Genomic DNA, 20294 nt, shown 5'->3' on the forward strand with positions numbered 1-20294 from the left:
AATAAATTCATACTGACTGGGTATATATCAGGTTCTATTTATTAAAGGAGTTCTCCGGTTTCAGAAAATACAGCTTATTAGTTGCAAAAAGAAAAAAATATGTCATTGGTGCTGTTTGGTCTGAACACTCACAACACCGTGCTGTCTTTGGGTGCATTTCGTAAGCATGGACCAGTAGTAGTAGTGAATCTGAAAAATGTGCCACCGGTCAGCTCTTCCCAGCACCTCTGCAGGTGTTTGACAGATCTGTTCTTATGTACATATGAGGTTGAGACCTATCAATCACCTGTGACGGTACTGGGAAGAGCCGGCCAAGGGCGGTCCCGCTATATATATATTTGTGGCTGCTACAAATCCGTCTGAGCACCTGAACAGTTTTGACCGCTCTCCGCTCTTTTCCTCCCTTCTCCTACAGATGGAGATAGCAGTAGAGAGGAGGACGTGGGTGTTGTACACATCTCCACAGCAGTGGACAGGGAGAAAAGTGTCTCAAGGTGGGCAGAGAAAACAGTCTATAGAAAAGGAGGAAAGCACATGAAGAGGAAATTACATATTAGAAGCTATGCAGATATACAGTTAGGTCCATATATATTTGGACAGAGACAACATTTTTCTAATTTTGGTTCCAGACATTACCACAATGAATTTTAAACAAAACAATTCAGATGCAGTTGAAGTTCAGACTTTCAGCTTTCATTTGAGGGTATCCACATTATAATTGGATGAAGGGTTTAGGAGTTTCAGCTCCTTAACATGTGCCACCCTGTTTTTAAAGGGACCAAAGGTAATTGGACAATTGACTCCAAGGCTATTTCATGGACAGGTGTGGGCAATCCCTTCGTTATGTCATTCTCAATTAAGCAGATAAAAGGCCTGGAGTTGATTTGAGGTGTGGTGCTTGCATTTGGAAGGTTTTGCTGTGAAGTAAACATGCGGTCAAAGGAGCTCTCCATGCAGGTGAAACAAGCCATCCTTAAGCTGCAAAAACAGAAAAAACCCATCCGAGAAATTGCTACAATATAAGGAGTGGCAAATTCTACAGTTTGGTACATCCTGAGAAAAAGAAAACACTGGTGAACTCATCAATGCAAAAAGACCTGGGCGCCCACGGAAGACAACAGTGGTCGCAGAATAATCTCCAAATCTCCATGGTGAAGAGAAACCCCTTCACAACAGCCAACCAGGTGAACAACACTCTCCAGGAGGTAGGCCTATCAATATCCAAATCTACCATAAAGAGAAGACTGCATGAAAGTAAATACAGAGGGTTCACTGCACGGTGCAAGCCACTCATAAGCATCAAGAATAAAAAGGCTAGACTGGACTTTGCTAAAAAACATCTAAAAAATCCAGCACAGTTCTGGAAGAACATTCTTTGGACAGATGAAACCAAGATCAACCTCTACCAGAATGATGGAAAGAGAAAAGTATGGCGAAGGCTTGGTACAGCTCATGATCCAAAGCATACCACATCATCTGTAAAACACGGCGGAGGCAGTGTGATGGCTTGGGCATGCATGGCTGCCAGTGGCACTGGGTCACTAGGGTTTATTGATGATGTGACACAGGACAGAAGCAGCTGAATGAATTCTGATGTATTCAGAGCCATACTGTGTGCTCAGATCCAGCCAAATGCAGCCAAACTGATTGGTCGTCGTTTCATACTACAGATGGACAATGACCCAAAACATAAAGCCAAAGCAACCCAGGAGTTTATTAAAGCAAAGAAGTGGAATATTCTTGAATGGCCAAGTCAGTCACCTGATCTCAACCCAATTGAGCATGCATTTCACTTGTTAACGACTAAACTTCAGACAGAAAAGCCCACAAACAAACAGCAACCAGTGAAAGCCTGGCAGAGCATCAAAAAGGAGGAAACACAGCATCTGGTGATGTCCATGAGTTCAAGACTTCAGGCAGTCATTGCCAACAAAGGGTTTTCAACCAAGTACTAGAAATGAACATTTTATTTACAATAATTTAATCTGTCCAATTACTTTTGGTCCCTTTACAAACAGGGTGGCACATGTTATGGAGCTGAAACTCCTAAACCCTTCATCCAATTTTAATGTGGATACCCTCAAATGAAAGCTGAAAGTCTGAACTTCAACTGCATTTGAATTGTTTTTGTTTAAAATTCATTGTGGTAATGTCTAGAACCAAGATTAGAAAAATCTTGTCTCTGTCCAAATATATATGGACCTAACTGTATGAGCTAATAAAAATCTCAGCACCCTGAACACACAAAGAACTCACATCCAGCCTATATTACTCAGAGAGACACTTCCAAAAGAGAAAAATATAAAACTTGGATCAGGCTGAAAACTGCATATTTGTAAATGAATGACAGGGTGAAGATTGTAGAATGAAACTTAGTGCAATTTTATTGAGTAAAGGTACCCACTAATATTGAGTGCAACGTCCCTCTTAATACTTGTGACTACATTGACATAATGATCCTGTGTTTCAGGTGACTCTCCAAGATGGAAAAGACGCCATTGTTTCATTCACATTTTCCATATTGGGAGTAAGTTGTAAGCAATCATATAAAGAGACAATCATTCCAAGCACAATGAGTGACCTCCCAGAAGTCAGAAGACGACGTGAACAAACGCCTAAAAACAAAGGGAGGCTGAAAATGTACCTGAAGCCCATAGATGCTGATACAATCGATATCTATTCTCGAGCAATTTTCCCAGCAACCTTTGCAGCAGTGAATATTATTTACTGGGCAGGTTATACAAATTAAAAAGAAAAATAGAGTAACATTCAACAACACAAACTAATCTTAATAACACATTTATATGGATTAAATAAATAGTTACAGTTCATACTAGTCCTTCATGTATGTGACTGCTATGATATAACTAACAATCTTTTAAATTTTCTTTCTGTAGCATTTTAATTACTAAGGTCATTTAATGTGTTTACCACCATATAATTGTAAAATAACAGCATGCAGTATAACATCAAAAATGTAATAAAGGACTACGTGGTGTTACTTGTTGACTATTAACCTATCCTGGTAATTTATAAATCATAATTTAATGTCAAATGGAGTCCATCAACCCCATCTGAGAGCAGCATGATGTAGGGGCAAAGCCCCTGATTCCAGCGATGTGTCACTTACTAGACTGCTTGCTGCACTTTTGATGCAATCATTGTTTCTTCTGCTGCAGATCTGGCAGTGCTCGGATTGCTGAGCTCTGTATAACCCCGCCCACACCACTGATTGGCAGCTTTTTGCATACACTGTGTATAAGTAGAAAGCTGCCCATCAGTGGGAGGGGCAGGGTTACATAGAGAAGGAGGACTAAACAGCATGAGACACCTAGTCCTCTAGTGATAGTCTCCTGCTGATAAAACACTAATTTTCTTGAAACAACACATAAGTCAGCCAGTGATACATCATTGGAATCAGGGACTCTGCCCCTACATCATGCTGCTCTCAGATTACATCTTCCTCATTCAGCTTATCTGCCTCACGTCTTCCTGCTTTGCTGGGGGCGGTGCGCTCCTGACGATGGACAGTTCGGACCAGGGGCATGTTCACGTCACTGGTTCGGACTATGTACTTTCCCAGGCTGCTAATAGCGGTAACTTCGCTTCTACAGCACAGGAGAAGTGAAGGGACGCTGAAGCGGGTCAGATCTCGGGTCCTTGCCTAGTCAACCGGCAAGTAGGAAAAATGGGAAAAAATAATTCCTTTTTACCTTCCAACAATTAAATATCTAAAATAGTTCTTGCCACTTGATGGTCTGTTAGATGGTGCACGGCAATAGATCCCAGCAAGCCAGTGAAGGTCACAATATAGTTATATGGTTAGGAAAAAAGAAAGTAACAGTGTGACGCCCAGCTGCGCTTGGTATCACAGATCCTGGAAGAGTGCATTGATGGATTCCTCCACAAGAGGCCCCCATAACCATTCACACATCTCCACCTTCCACCTCAGACCACCAGAGGGAGCCCGTTAGGGATAGATAAATAAGGAAGGTGGAGCCAGGCAGCAGTTAGTTGTTGGTTAGTCTATTCTGGTTTAGCAGTGAGTCCAGTACAGTCTGAGAAAAGTTACCTCAGAGGACAAAAGCCTGTTCCAGCTCCTGCAATTGCTATCCTGCAGTGGAGCTCATCCAGACCAAGACTCAGTGTAGCTCAGAGAAGTGAGCTTTAGGTGTGCCGGCGCCATAAGATCGGTGAAGCACGGCAAGCTGCCGTTAGTGTGAGTAGCCTAGTAAGGGCCCGAGTAGGCCGAAGGCGAGTGGAGTGTTAGTACATAGGGGGCAGAGGAGCTTAACTAGCTCACCCCGAAGCATTTACCGGACACCGGGTCCGAAGCTTACCGGGATCTCTATGACCCAGTAAGATATAACCGGAATCCCTGGAGGACTACAAGTCCCAGGATCGCTAAAGTGCTGATACGTAACAGAGCCAGGAGACACATAGGCCCCGCAAGCTGAGGAGTGTGTACTCCAAGAAAAGGCCCTACCACAAGGTCAGCCAGCGCAGGACAGAGACAAAGTTAGGCCTAGCTCCAGGCAGGTCAGAAACTTACTACGCAGAGGCAAGAAACAGGAGGCCCTAAACCCACTCATTGGGGAGGATCCTGACATGCACCCTTCACCCTACAGTGCTCCGGGACGTGCCTGAATTTCCATCAGGAAAAGGTACTGAAGTGACTATCGTGTCTGTCCCTGTTCTTGCTCTGACCCGGCTGGGTCTCGCCTGTCCTGCATCCCTTTCCGTACACTGCCCTGAGGCCTAGCTCCACCTGTGGGGAGCTATACCATCGAGCTGCCTTATTATCGGCCTCAGTGGACTGCTCAGCGCTGGTGATTCTCACCAGAAGCCACAGGTGGCGTCACGAACTTTTATAAAATTAGTAAATATCCACCCTTTTAAAGAGTGACCCCAGGGTACGGGCCCGGAGCCGACCACCGCGACATCCCTAAGGCTAAAGGCCCGGGTAACCGAGTAATCCCCATCCCCCTGGGCGAGTCATCTCTTCTGGCGTCACGAAGAGGATCGGGTGCCCGCTGCAACGACGGAGTGTTATGCCCGTTGCCACCGGGTACTGTGCGCCTTTATTCCGAACTGTGTACGTTAAGTTGTGGTGAAGATAGCCGCCATTGTTGGGCGCCGAGCGAGAAGAAGGGCGTAACCGCGGGAAAATTAGGGGCGTACCTGCTAAAGAGCGCGAACCCCCGGACACGCCCCACGCCTCGACGTCAAACCAAGAAGCGCCAGGTCCTGTAAGGGGTGTCGCTGAACGCTCTGACGCAAGGTCCCGAAGACGACCGTCACCTGCGGCGCTGCGGCCTACCGGAAGAAAAGCTAGAAGGTAGGCCACGGTTAACTAGGGGGGCGCGAGAATGTCCGACGAACAGCAGAACGCCGACATGCCGGTCAACGTCCCTGAAGTTCAACCCGCGCCCGATGATGAGCAGGCCGAAGCAATCGCTCCACCAGCAGCGCCTGTAACACCTGTCATTCCTATGACTTTACCGTACATTCCCGGAGCAAAGTGGACAACTGACAACTGGACAACTGACTGGTGCTGCGGAACGGGAAGTGGAAACATGGTCGGCCGCAGACCAGGAGTCAGTGTCCGCAATATTTCAAAAACTACAGACTGTCTTTGAGGACCTTACCGAGGCGGACCTCTGGATGAGGTTCTACAACTATTCTCAACAGCCGGAGGACAATGTTCGGGACTACGCCTGGCGTCTACAGGGGGCCCTGCGGGCTCTTAAACAGGTCAGTCCAACCAGCATTGAAAATGAGAACAAAATTCTGAAAGACCACAGTCCTGCTCTCCAGAGGAGAGCAGGACTGTGCGTTGGTGGTCCCTGGATCATCCAGATGCCACCTTTGACAATCTTAAGGACATGGCTATAAAAGGACTGCAGCCCCTGGAAACAAATGCCATCCAATGTTACCAGGGTGGGACTACCCCAGTACCTGCTACACCCACCTTTTCCCCAGTGGCTGCTGAAGCTAAGGTTCCAGCAACGTCCCCTAGAGAACTGGACAGTCTGCGCTCTGAGGTGCGTCAGTTGAGCAAAACCCTGACCACTGTGTTGAGTGCTCTCCAGCTGCGGACGGAGCCCGAGGAAGGAGGGAAGATCCTGCTAGCCGACAGCCCTGAGGATGTCCCCTGGATGTGAAGGAGGAGGAGGCCAACATCACCCTCTTCGAGGACCAGTGACCAGCGCCGTCCGCTGAAGGACCCTGCCTGCTACCGATGCTGCAAGACCGGACATATCGCCCAGAATTGTCCTTTAAATGAGAAAACCCTGAGTCCGAGGGCCGACACCCAGGAGTAAACTCACCAGGCCCATCAGATTGGTACAACAGGTTCATCGGAGTAAGACCTTTCCTGTCCATTGTACTGGACGGGATCCCGACGCACGCCCTGCTGGACACAGGATCTCAGGTAACCATCATGCCTGACGTCCTCTACAAGAGGTTCTGGTCCATGGACGACCTACGTCCGCCAGCTCCAAGTCTTTCTGTTTATGCCTCAAATGGACTCCCCCTTAACCTACTCGGGGTTAAGAATGTGACTGTAAAGGTGGGGAGATTGGAGCTGAAGGACCAGGGGCAAATTGTAGTAGAGACTAATCCTAAAGACACCAACCCGTATATGGTACTTGGCACTAACATTGTTGATAATTGCTTGGGAGAAGTTGTGTTCTTACTCCAACAGATCGCTGACACTGCCAGGCCGAGACAGAGGAGGGCACTGCAGAGGGAGATCCGAGTCCTGATGTATCAACAGCAAGTAAGGTTAACAGACGGTGAAATCGGTAACGTGCGGGTAACAGACCCCATACCCATTGTCATCCCCCCAATGAGTGAAATGCTCATCTGGTGTAGAGCTGCTTTAGGTCTTAGAGGACAGAGCTACCAGGCGGTAGTAGAACCCCTTTGCTCCAAGCATAGACCCACGCTCTTAACCGCCAGGGGAGTGGTAGATGTAAGCAATGGGAGGGTGCCCGTCCGTCTTCTCAACTTAGGGGAAGATGAGGTCAGATTGCCACGTTATGCCATTGTTGCCAAATTACATGCTGTCAATAACAACTGCATTCACGAGGCGGAGTCCTTAACCTCACCAGACGAAGTGGAGGATAATGACCCTGCAACCCAGGGAGGATTGGTGTCAACAGCTCCATGTTGGGACAGACACCACTCCTGCCCATCAAAAACAGGGTGTACACCGGGTGGTTCAAGAATACTCGCAGGTGTTCAGTAAACATCCACTTGACTTCGGGAGGGTTAAGGGGGTTCAACACCATATCCCCACAGGCGACCATTCCCCAATCAAAGAACGTTACAGGCCTATACCACCAGCTCACTACCAGAAGGCTAAGGAAATGCTGCAGGACATGAGAAAGGCGGGAGTAATAAGGGATAGTTGTAGTCCCTGGGCAGCTCCCCTAGTGCTAGTTAGGAAAAAGGACGGGAGCATGAGAATGTGTGTAGATTACCGTCAAGTAAATCGCATTACACATAAAGATGCATACCCTTTACCACGCATAGAGGAGTCCCTAGCTGCCTTAAAGTCTGCAAATTACTTTTCCACCCTTGACCTCACTAGTGGGTACTGGCAAGTAGCTGTGGCTGAGGAGGATCAGGAGAAGACGGCCTTCACCACCCCGATGGGACTCTGCAATGCACCCGGAACGTTCCAGAGATTGATGGAGTGCTGCCTGGGACACCGCAACTTCGAGACTGTGTTACCTTACCTGGACGATGTGATAGTATACTCCAGAACGTACGAGGACCACTTGAAACAGCAGGCAGAGGTATTTGAGTCACTGTCCCGGTACGGGATGAAGTTGAAACCCTCAAAGTGCCACCTACTCAAGACAAAGGTACAGTACCTGAGGCACATTGTCAGTCCGGAAGGGGTAGCACCAGACCTGGAGAAGGTCACAGCCATCCAAAAGTGGCCGGAGCCGAAGAACCTCAAAGAGGTGCGTCAGTTCTTGGGACTAGTAGGATACTACCGGAGGTTTGTAAAAGACTACACTAAGAAAGCAGCTCCTCTGCAAGACCTCCTGGTAGGGCAGTCCCCCAAAGGCAAAAATCCCCCATTCCACTGGGGTAAGGAGCAAGCCGAGTCGTTTCAGGAGATGAAGAAGATCCTGACAGGTGATGAGATCCTAGCCTACCCTGACTACAGCCAACCATTCCTGCTGTTTACAGATGCCAGCAACGAAGGACTGGGTGCTGTTTTAAGTCAGAAGCAGAATGGCTAAGAGAAAGTGATCGCATATGCAAGCAGGAAGCTCCGCCCGACTGAGAGGAACCCAGAGAACTATAGCAGCTTTAAGTTGGAGTTCCTGGCCTTGGTTTGGGCCATCACTGAAAGGTTTAAGCACTACCTAGCCTCCAGTAAGTTCACTGCCTTCACTGATAACAACCCCATGACCCATCTTGAAACAGCTAAGTTGGGGGCACTGGAACAACGATGGATGGCTCAGCTGTCAAACTACCAATTTACAATTAAATACCGGGCGGGCCGCAAGAACGCCAGTGCCGATGCCCTGTCTAGGATGCCTCACCAGTCAGACACAGAAGAAGAAGTGGATGACCTGGAAGAGATAGAGCTACCTGCCTTTCACCGGAATGGGATGATCCGCGAGCAACGAGCCTCCAGGAAGCCACGTGGAAAGACGTTAATCCCCCTTCCTCACCACAGCTGGAAAGAGACCCAGGACAGCGACCCGGTTGTCAGCCGCATCAAGGAGCTGATAACTCAAGAAGGTGCCTCACTGGAGAAGGAAGCGTCTCTCCAAGCAAAGCAGCTGTGGAACGAGAGAAGCCGGCTGTTTATCTACCGTGAGAAGTTGTGCCGGAGGTACGTCAATCCAAAAACCCATGAGATGGTATGGCAGATAGTGGTCCCAAAGACAGACATCCAGATGGTATTAGAAGCTTACCATGATCAGGCAGGGAACTTTGGCTGGAAAAAGCTAGAGACCCTGCTGAAGTGTCAATTCTATTGGGTGTAGCATCGGCGTCTCTGCCCCTTGCTAGGCAGAGACGCCGTCCCTCTCACCTTCCAGCTCCTGGCGCGGCGTCCTCCAATGCTTTTCTCCCCGCTGCTGCCGGTGCGCGCTCCTTCCCCGGCACTGTGCTTAGGGCGCGTGCGCGCTCCCCCTGTCTTAAAGGGACCGCGCGCGCCGTCCTAAGGAGTCCCCGGCCAATTGCCGGAGGACCTCCCATATATAGGTCACCTCCTCCAAAATGGAGGTGCCCGAGCAAAGTTGTTGCAGTTTCTTATCTCTGCTTCAGCCCTCAGGTCCCGCTGCTAGCTTGACTCCTCGTCCTGCCTGCCAGCCTGTTATCTGCCCGTTACCTGCCTAGCCTGCCAGCCTGCTCACCTGGAGCGTTCACCTGTTACCTGCCTATTACCTGCCTTGGCTGTCAGTCCGCTCACCTGGGAGCACCCGCCTGTTACTTGCTGTGTCCGTCAGCCCGCTCACCTGGGAGCGCCCACCTGTTACCTGCCTGTTACCTGCCTTGGCTGTCAGTCTGCTCAGCTGGGAGCACCCGCCTGTTTCCTGCCAGCCTGCCTGGAGACTGCCGTCACTTGCTGTGACCACCTGCCTGGTAAACCTAGAGACTACTACTCGTCAGCTAACCAGAGACTTCTGCCTGCTTGCCGTGTCCATCCGTTATACTGGTCAGTCCCAGCTATCTGACCCGTGGGAGCCACCTGCTCTCTTACAAGGTCGTCCCCAGAGTAGCACCTGGTCCCTCTGCCCGGATCCTCCCTGGTCACGGAGTCGTTAGCCGCCGTCTGACCAGGATCGGTTCGGGTTGATACTTAGTCACGGCCCTCTGGGTCCCTCCTTGCACCTCGGCACAGAGGTTCCACCACCCGGACCCGTAACAGTTTGCTCGGGCCATGGAACCCGGTGGCACCCAAGCTCCCTCGCTCTCTGACCTATTCCACGAAGTCTCCCGTCAGAGATCCCAACAGGAATCCATCCTGAACCACCTGCGTAATGTCAACTCCCGCCTGGACACACTGACTGCTCCACCAGGACCTTCCTCCAGTCGCACGACTCACGCCTCGGCAGCGCCGCTGCCCATCAATACCATGGTACCCGGTCCTGGTCTCCGGCTCTCTGCACCGCCTCGTTTTGGTGGAGATCCCGCCTTGGCTCGAGGTTTCATTAACCAGTGCACCCTGCAGTTTGAACTCTTGGCTCATCATTTTACCTCCGAAAGGGCCAAAGTGGCCTTCATCATGTCCCATCTCACTGGGGAAGCACTGGCTTGGCTTAATCCCCTGTGGGAAAGAGGCGATCCCCTGGTATCCAACTTGTCAGCTTTCCTCACTGGTTTCCGGAAAGTCTTCGATGAACCAGAACGAAAGACCTTATCAGCCTCCTCTCCTACGTCTCCGCCAAGGGAGTCTCACCGTGGGCCAATATGCCATACCGTTCCGTACCCTTGCTTCAGAGCTTACCTGGGATAACGAGGCTCTGGTGTCCGTCTTCTGGGAGGACCTTTCCGGTCGGATTAAAGACGAACTTGCCGGTCGGGACATTCCAACCATCCTAGATGACTTTGTGACACTAGCTACCCGGATTGACATCCGGTTCCAGGAACGTACCAAAGAGATCACCCGTGAGAGGAGGTTTCCCCACCTTGCTCCTACTTTCCAGAGACCTGTCTCTTCATCTGTCACTCCCCGGGCGCACTCACCCGAGCCCATGCAGATTGACCAGACCAAGATGGTCAAATCTCGCCAAGAGTCACGCCGAGCCGAGGGGAGCTGTTTCTATTGTGGCAATAAGGAGCACCTGATTCGTTCCTGCCCGGAGAGACCGGGAAACTCCGGTGTCTAGGGCCGCTCGGAGAGGTCGTCCTAGACAAAAGTAAGCCCTCTCCATCCCTGACTCTGTCTGTCTCTATCTCCTGGGGAGAGAACTGTCACTTTGTACTCGCTCAGCTAGATTCTGGAGCTGCTGGAAATCTCATTTCCCAGTCCCTAGTAGAGAAATACCGCATTCCCACCAAACCTCTGGCTGAACCTTTGTCTGTCGCCTCCGTGGATGAAAGACTCCTACCGGTGACCATCCTGCTCGTCACGGAACCCATAACCCTGCAGGTGGGAATGCTGCACTCTGAAAGGATCTTCTTCCATGTGCTACCCGGACTCTCTCACTCTCTATTGCTAGGCCTACCTTGGCTCCAAACGCATGAACCCGTGTTGAACTGGCAATCCGGTGAAGTACTCCGGTGGGGTCCGGAATGCCATAGGACCTGCCTGGTTCCGGTTTCCCGGTTCGTCCACTACCCACTCCAGCTAATTTACCCCATCTTCCGGCTCCTTACTGGCCCTATGCAGACGTCTTCGGTAAAAAGGAGACAGAGACATTACCACCTCATAGGCCATATGATTGCCCGATCGACTTGGTACCTGGCGCCACTCCACCCCGTGGGCGTATTTATCCGTTGTCTGCTGCCGAGACCCGGGCCATGTCAGAGTACATAGAGGAGAATCTGGCTAGAGGGTTCATCCGGAAGTCTACCTCCCCGGCGGGAGCCGGATTCTTCTTTGTAAAAAAAAAGGATGGCTCGCTACACCCCTGTATTGACTATAGAGGACTCAATCAGATCACCGTAAAAAATAAATACCCTCTGCCACTCATCTCCGAATTGTTTGATCGCCTTAAAGGCGCCAGGATCTTTTCCAAGCTGGATCTACGTGGAGCGTATAACCTGGTCCGTATCTGTCAAGGAGACGAGTGGAAGACGGCATTTAATACCAGGGACGGACACTATGAATACCGTGTGATGCCCTTCGGCCTCTGCAATGCTCCCGCCGTCTTCCAAGAACTGGTCAACGACATCTTCCGTGACCTTCTTTACTCCTGCGTGGTGGTATACCTGGACGATATCTTGGTCTTCTCTCCGGATCTTCCCACACACCGGAGGGATGTTCGTCAGGTCCTGCTTAGGCTCAGGCAGAACGACCTCTACTCAAAATACGAGAAGTGCCTCTTCGAGCAGACCTCTCTTCCATTCCTGGGCTATGTTATCTCCCAGACCGGCCTACAAATGGATCCTGAGAAGCTCTCTGCTGTCCTTAAGTGGCCCCGTCCGGAAGGGTTGAAGGCGATACAGCGATTCCTGGGCTTCGCCAATTACTATCGTCTCTTCATCCCTCACTTCTCGTCCCGGACTGCTCCCATTTCTGTGCTCACCCGCAAGGGGGCAAATCCCAAGGTATGGCCGCTCGAAGCCGAGGAGGCCTTTCTCTCCTTAAAGCAAGCCTTCTCCTCTGCCCCAGTTCTGCACCGTCCAGACTGCAATAAACAATTCTACCTGGAGGTTGATGCCTCCTCTTCTGGAGCCGGAGCTGTACTTACCCAAAAATCTTCTTCCGGCAGAATGGTAACCTGCGGCTTCTTCTCCAAAATCTTCTCCTCTTCTGAGCGCAACTACTCCATAGGAGACCGAGAATTGCTAGCCGTCAAATTGGCGCTGGAGGAGTGGCGCTACCTGCATGAAGGGGCTCTATACCCGGTGATCATTTACACAGATCACAAAAATCTGGCATATCTCCAAAATGCCCAGAGACGTAATCCGCGTCAGGCTCGGTGGTCTTTGTTTTTTGCTCGCTTCGACTTCATCCTGCATTTCCGCCCGGTGGACAAGAATGTCAAAGCTGATGCCTTGTCCCGATCCTTCCTGTCCTCCGATCAAGAGGAGGAGCCTATGCACATCATCGACCCCTCCAAGGTGATGAATGTGGCCCCCTTGGATTTGACTCGTCTTCCACCCGGTTCCTGACTGTGAGAAGATTCTTCGCTGGGGTCATTCTTCTAAACTAGCTGGCCATGCTGGCCAAAAGAAGACCTTCCTGCTTATTACCCGCCATTACTGGTGGCCTACCATGCATAAGGATGTGGTAGACTTCGTCTCTGCCTGTTCATCTTGTGCCCGCAACAAAGTTCCCAGACAATTACCAGCCGGTCATCTCCTGCCGCTTCCCGTACCTGTTGCCCTGTGGCAACACATCGCCATGGACTTCATTACCGATCTTCCTGTTTCTGCCGGGTGTACAGTCATTTGGGTGGTCGCGGACCGCTTTTCTAAAATGGCCCACTTCTTTCCCCTGCCTGGTCTCCCGTCTGCATCTGAGCTGGCTAAAGACTTTATCCGCCATATCTTCCGTCTCAATGGCCTACCCCTCCACATCGTGTCGGATCGAGGGGTTCAGTTTACCTCACGCTTCTGGAGAGCCACATGTAAACTGCTGGATGTCACCCTGGATTTTTCCTCCGCTTACCATCCTCAGTCCAATGGTCAAGTGGAGCGGATCAATCAGATCCTTAACAGTTACCTCCGGCACTTCGTTAATGCCCACCATTCTGATTGGGTGTTCCTCCTACCATGGGCCGAATTCTCATATAATAACCATGAGAGCGAATCTTCTTCCAAGTCCCCGTTCTTCATAGTCTATGGCCAACATCCCCGGATTCCGTTTCCCGTCTCTGCTTTTGTGGACATCCCTGCCGCAGAGTCTCTTGTCAGCGAATTTTTCACCATTTGGGAGAGTACTAAATCCGCACTTCTTCAGTCCTCCGAGCGGATGAAGAGATATGCTGATAAGAGGCGTCTGGATCCGCCTCTATTCCGTCCGGGAGACAAGGTTTGGCTCTCCTCCAAACATGTGCGGCTCAAGATACCCTCCTACAAGTTGGGTCCTCGTTTCATCGGCCCTTTCGAAATCCTCAAGCAAATTAATCCAGTGGCTTACAAGTTAAAACTCCCGGCCACCTTACGGATTCCCAACTCCTTCCACGTATCTCTCCTCAAACCCGTTGTCTTTAACTCTTTCTCCAACAATCCAGGTACTCCCCCTGCTCCGGTTTCCGCTAAGGACGTCTTTGAGGTAGAGAGTATTCTGGCCACCAAGAGGGTAAGAGGAAAGACCTTTTTTCTGGTAGATTGGAAGGGGTTTGGTCCTGAGGAGAGAACTTGGGAACCCAGGGAGAACATCAACGCCCCGCTTCTCCTTGAAAAATTTCTTTCAGGCCAAAAAAAGTGGGGGCCTAAAGGGGGGGGGTACTGTAGCATCGGCGTCTCTGCCCCTTGCTAGGCAGAGATGCCGTCCCTCTCACCTTCCCGCTCCTGGCGCGGCGTCCTCCAGCGCTACTCTCCCCGCTGCTGCCGGTGCGCGCTCCTTCCCCGGCACTGTGCTTAGGGCGCGCGCGCAAGCTCCCCCTCTCTTAAAGGGACCGCGCGAGCCGTCCTAAGGAGTCCCCGGCCAATTGCCGGAGGACCTCCCATATATAGGGCACCTCCTCCAAAATGGAGTTGCCCGAGCAAAGTTGTTGCACAGTTTCTTATCTCTGCTTCAGCCCTCAGGTCCCGCTGCTAGCCTGACTCCTCATCCTGCCTGCCAGCCTGTTATCTGCCCGTTACCTGCCTAGCCTGCCAGCCTGCTCACCTGGAGCGCTCACCTGTTACCTGCCTATTACCTGCCTTGGCTGTCAGTCCGCTCACATGGGAGCACCCGCCTGTTACTTGCTGTGTCCGTCAGCCTGCTCACCTGGGAGCGCCCACCTGTTACCTGCCTTGGCTGTCAGTCCGCTCACCTGGGAGCGCCCGCCTGTTACCTGCTGTGTCCGTCAACCCGCTCACCTGGGAGCGCCCACCTGTTACCTGCTTGTTACCAGTCTTGTCTGTCTGCCCGCTCACCTGGGAGCACCCGCATGTTTCCTGCCAGCCTGCCTGGAGACTCTGCCGTCACTTGCTGTGACCACCTGCCTGGTAAACCTAGAGACTACTACTCGTCAGCTAACCAGAGACTTCTGCCTGCTTGCCGTGTCCATCCGTTATACCGGTCAGTCCCAGCTATCTGACCCGTGGGAGCCACCTGCTCTCTTACAAGGTCGTCCCCAGAGTAGCACCTGGTCCCTCTGCCCGGATCCTCCCTGGTCACGGAGTCGTTAGCCGCCGTCCGACCAGGGTCGGTTCGGGTTGATACTTAGTCACGCCCCTCTGGGTCCCTCCTTGCACCTCGGCACAGTGGTTCCACCACCCGGACCCGTAACATTGGGTAGGAATGCGCAGCTCCATTGAGAGGTGGTGCCGGGACTGTGGACCCTGTGGCCTTAGAAGAAAAGACTTCAGCAGCCAGAAGGCATCCCTGCAACCCATCAAGACGACTCAACCACTGGAGATCGTGGCCCTGGACCATGTCAAACTCTCCCCCAGCAGGTCAGGGTACTCCTATGCTCTGACCATGGTGGATCACTATTCACGTTTCCTGGTGGTCGCCCCCATCAAAGACCTGACGGCAGAGACAGCAGCAAAGACGTTCCGAGCGTATTTCTGTAGACCCCCATGGTTATCCTGAGCAAGTGCTGACGGACCAAGGCCCGGCCTTTGAGGCTGAGTTGTTCAAGGAGTTCTGCCATTTGTACGGTTGTAAAAAGATCAGAACTACACCGTACCACCCACAAACAAACGGTCTCTGCGAAAAGATGAACAACATCATCATCGACCTGCTAAAGACCGTACCACTTGAGAAGAGAAACCAGTGGCCAGACCTACTGCCTGATTTAGTAGATCTGTATGCAGTAAGTTCCACCAACTGCACTCCGGCATATCTCATGCGGGCAAGGCCAGGAAAGCTGCCCATGGATCTGGAGCTTGGTGTTGTTGAGCCTGAAGCTGATATGACCACTGAGGACTGGGACACGACCAGACAAGAGCAGTACAGAAGGGTACAAGCCTGTGTCGAGGACAGTCTCACTCGGGTGAGGGAAAAGCAGGAGACTCAATACAACAAAAACGCACCCGCAGAACCTTTCACACCTGGTGAAACAGTATTGAAAAGGAAAAGACGTAACCACAAACTTGATGACCAGTGGGAAAAAGAACCCTACACTGTGTTACCGTCAAGATTTGATAATAAGAAGACATGCATAATCAGTCGAGATGGAGGAAAAACGTCTACAACAGTGTCCAGGGACCACCTAAAGCTGTGTCCAGACTTACTGAAAACCCAAGAAAAAGAAGTGCCTCTCACAATCCCGGAAGAACCTGAAGAAGCGGTGATACACACTGACCTAGGAGACTTCCCAGCTGATTGGCCTCAAGTAGGAGGTGCAGTAATCATTCCAGTACTCCAATTCTATGAACAGCCAGAAAACCCTCCACAGCAAGTTGAACCTGTAAGTGCTGCAGAAGAGCCAGCTCAAGAAGTATCCCCGGATGAAGGATCCCCGGTAGGTGCAGAGCAAGAGGGCCCAGCCAATGGTGAACTTGCCAGCCCAAGAGAGAGGTTAAGGCAGTTTTACAACATGGTCACACGTAGAACTGGTAGGGTAACTGAGAATGCAGTCTTTGATATCCCACAGACCATCGCACTACGCAGATCAACACGTAGCACGAGAGGTAAACCCCCTGCTAGGTACACTAAGTAAAATAGCTAAATTTCTGAAAATGTAGATAGTTACCCCTGGGGTATTGTGTATTAAATTGAAATATATTGAATTGGAATGTACTGTATTATTGTGTACTTTCTTGAATGTATGTTTATTAATTTGTTCTTTACCTTATTAATTCCTTTATTATTTACCTAAGAACTGCGTGGCTGAGGACTGTGTGCAGCCCAAAAACTGTTTTTGTATATAATTGCACTCCCTGGAGTGCCCCTTTTAGGTCACCTCAGAAGGAAAACCTGTCGGGAGTGGCTCTATTGGAGGTCCAACTCGGGATCTTCATGCCCTGCAGCCACCCCAGGGCCTACGTTGAGGTTTTGGGACAGGTCCCTCAAAACCACCAAGTACTCTACCCCGTGAGATGGACATCCTGTATGGGAACCTCACCACAGGAGACTTGAGTTCTGAGGACACTTCGTATTTGTTATTGTTAAGTAACGTTTAAGCTTGGTGCCTCCCATAAAGGGAAGATTGTTATTGCATTGTTCATGTTTCCTATTGTTATTGTTTTATAAAATGTACTTCAGCCCGGGAGTGCTGTGCTTAACTAGGGGGGAATGTGACGCCCAGCTGCGCTTGGTATCACAGATCCTGGAAGAGTGCATTGATGGATTCCTCCACAAGAGGCCCCCATAACCATTCACACATCTCTACCTTCCACCTCAAACCACCAGAGGGAGCCCTTTAGGGATAGATAAATAGGAAAGGTGGAGCCAGGCAGCAGTTAGTTGTTGGTTAGTCTATTCTGGTTTAGCAGTGAGTCCAGTACAGTCTGAGAAGAGTTACCTCAGAAGACAAATGCCTGTTCCAGCTCCTGCAATTGCTATCCTGCAGTGGAGCTCATCCAGACCAAGACTCAGTGTAGCTCAGAGAAGTGAGCTTTAGGTGTGCCGGCGCCATAAGATCGGTGAAGCGCGGCAAGCTGCCGTTAGTGTGAGTAGCCTAGTGAGGGCCCGAGTAGGCCGAAGGCGAGTGGAGTGTTAGTACATAGGGGGCAGAGAAGCTTAACTAGCTCACCCCAAAGCATTTACCGGACAACGGGTCCGAAGCTTACCGGGATCTCTATGACCCAGTAAGATATAACCGGAATCCCTGGAGGACTACAAGTCCCAGGATCGCTAAAGTGCTGATACGTAACAGAGCCCGGAGACACATAGGCCCCGCAAGCTGAGGAGCGTGTACTCCAAGAAAAGGCCCTACCACAAGGTCAGCCAGCACAGGACAGAGACAAAGTTAGGCCTAGCTCCAGGCAGGTAAGAAACTTACTACGCAGAGGCAAGAAACAGGAGGCCCTAAACCCACTCATTGGGGAGGATCCTGACATGCACCCTTCACCCTACAGTGCTCCGGGACGTGCCTGAATTTCCATCAGGAAAAGGTACTGAAGTGACTATCGTGTCTGTCCCTGTTCTTGCTCTGACCCGGCTGGGTCTCGCCTGTCCTGCATCCATTTCCGTACACTGCCCTGAGGCCTAGCTCCACCTGTGGGGAGCTATACCATCAAGCTGCCTTATTATCGGCCTCAGTGGACTGCGCAGCGCTGGTGATTCTCACCAGAAGCCACAGGTGGCGTCATGAACTATTATAAAATTAGAAAATATCCACCCTTTTAATGAGTGACCTCAGGGTATGGGCCCAGGAGCCGACCACCGTGACATCCCTAAGGCTAAAGGCCCGGGTAACCGAGTAATCCCCATCCCCCTGGGCGAGTCAACAGCACTCGTCTTCAAAGATAAAAAAAATCTGAATCAATATAAGATTAAAATCAAATATAAAAAAAACATCGAAGTAGAAAAAAAACATCCTCATCAGCCTACGCGTTTCAAGCAAATATCATTTTAATCGTTTTTAGCCATGGATAAAGATATTTAAAAAAAAATTTCTTTGAAGATGAGTGTTGGACCTTCCTTTTTTCCTAACCGGCTGCTATGAGTCTGCAGGGTGGCCAGTAGCATAGGCAGTGAACTGTATAAAATTCACCCGCGGCTGTTAACTAGTTAAATTTAACTTGCGCAAACCGCATGCGTGTCATTGACTCTGCCCATCGACGACCCCTTCACATGATAGCAGGTCGGTGATGGGTTGGCATGACAACCCGGGGTCTGCAGAAAACCCCTGCGGTTGTCACTGCCAGATTGCTATGAGCACCGCCCAGCTGTCGGCACTCATAGCAAGTGAGCATTTCTGCCACAAACAGGCGATTTGATCATCACCTGTGTGTAGCAGAGGCAATCCGATAATTGCAGTGTCTAATGACCTTTAGAATCATAATGGCAGGTCAGTTTTAGCATTTAGTGAACATGGTAAAAAAAAAAAAAAAAGCAACTGGGAATTTCACTTTTTTTGCAATTTCACCGCACTTGGAATTTTTTTCCCGTTTTCCAGTACACGATATATTAAAACCAATGGTGTCGTTCAAAAACAATTGCTCTGGGAAGAAGGGGAGCAAAAACGAAAACACAAAAAAACAGAAAATGGCCTGGTCATGAAGGTTTTAAAGAGATGAAACAAAGCTGGAACTTTCTGGTGCTATTTTTTTATAAATATATATTCATCTCTTTTTTTGTTGGAGGAGGGAAGGAGGGTAATAGGCTTGCAGTAAAATGGCAAAAGCTAATAATAGGGTGTATTCCAACATCGCTGATTTCCTGCAGATCTATAATATAACCGGCCAAGCGTTCCTCTGTCTGAAGACTCTATAGACTGCGCATGCGCGACACGCAGTCTGGCTCCAGACAGAAGACCTCATTGAGCCTTTACAGGTAAGAGGAGTGTATGGCGCCAGAGATCGCGGTATGTGTAGACACTGAACGCATACCGAGATCTCCGGCGCCATACTTACATACTTACCTGACCTGGAGGAGCGTTGCCGCGGCGCCTCTCTTCTGGCCGTAGACCGGGGGCGGAGTGAAGGCTTCGGAATCAGAGCATGCATATAGTGCTATCCGGCGCCATTTTACTAAAGACACATTTGCAGTGTGTTTTCAGCAAAATGGCGCCGGACAGCGCGGTGCTACGGCGACGCACTCCTCCCCCGGCCTCCGGCAGAAGAGGACATAGCAGCGCTGGAGCTCAGGGAAGAAAGTTGAGTATAAGTGTTTATTTTTTTTGTATGTGTGCAGAGGATACCATACATACCGGGATTGGGGGGTGAGGGGGCCACCCATACCAGGATTGGGGGATAAGGGGTACCATGCATACCAGGATTGGGATATGAGGGGGCCACACATACCAGGATTGGTGATGAAGGGGCCACACATACCAGGATTGGGGGATGAGGGGTACCATACATACGAGGATTGAGGGATGAGGGGGCCACACATACCAGGATTGGGGGGATGAGGGGACCATGTGTGTCACCCCAGGCCTGGATGCCACAAATAATAAAGGCTGTGTCTGAGAGCAGGAGGGAAGTTCCCTGGTCAGGGACAATTAGCATACAGCACCTCCTGTCCCAGGTCAGTAGGGGGAGCTGGCTGCCCCTATAAAAGCTGGAACTGGGGGCAGTGTTAGAGAGAACTGGACGACCTAGCTCAGGAGTGAGACTAGTCCCAGAGAAGGAGGGACAGTTCAGCTGTAGCCAAGGAGTCCGTGAGGCAGAGGAGAAGCTGCGAGCCAGGGACAGAGGCGACGAGAGTTGGTCCTGGCTGAGAGAACTACACTACCGAACATTGAGGTCCGAGGCTGTCAGGGTTGCAAGCCCAGCAGCAGAGAACCAACCCGCGAGGGATTTCAGGTCCCTTGGTCTAAGAAGCCTGGAGGCTCCGCCACACAGAGGGACCAGTACAGCATGGAGAAGCAAAAGGTACCTAA

General features: G+C 50.6%; 1 protein-coding gene across 6 annotated transcripts in view; it reads left to right on the plus strand.

The window, feature by feature from the left end:
- GABRD (gamma-aminobutyric acid type A receptor subunit delta) overlaps nucleotides 1-2983 on the plus strand; it is an 84526-nt gene extending 81543 nt beyond the window's left edge. For all 6 annotated transcript variants that reach the window (XM_073656881.1, XM_073656882.1, XM_073656880.1 and 3 more), the window contains one exon: nucleotides 2471-2983. In XM_073656881.1, coding sequence (XP_073512982.1) covers nucleotides 2471-2749 — 279 coding nt within the window. In that variant the 3' untranslated portion in view covers nucleotides 2750-2983. The remainder of the gene's footprint in view (nucleotides 1-2470) is intronic.
- The last annotated feature ends 17311 nt before the right edge of the window (nucleotides 2984-20294 follow it).

Source organism: Phyllobates terribilis, unplaced genomic scaffold (genome assembly GCF_046119375.1).
Source record: "Phyllobates terribilis strain yellow unplaced genomic scaffold, ASM4611937v1 Scaffold_12__6_contigs__length_324123572, whole genome shotgun sequence".
In the NCBI taxonomy this organism is placed as follows: domain Eukaryota; kingdom Metazoa; phylum Chordata; class Amphibia; order Anura; family Dendrobatidae; genus Phyllobates; species Phyllobates terribilis.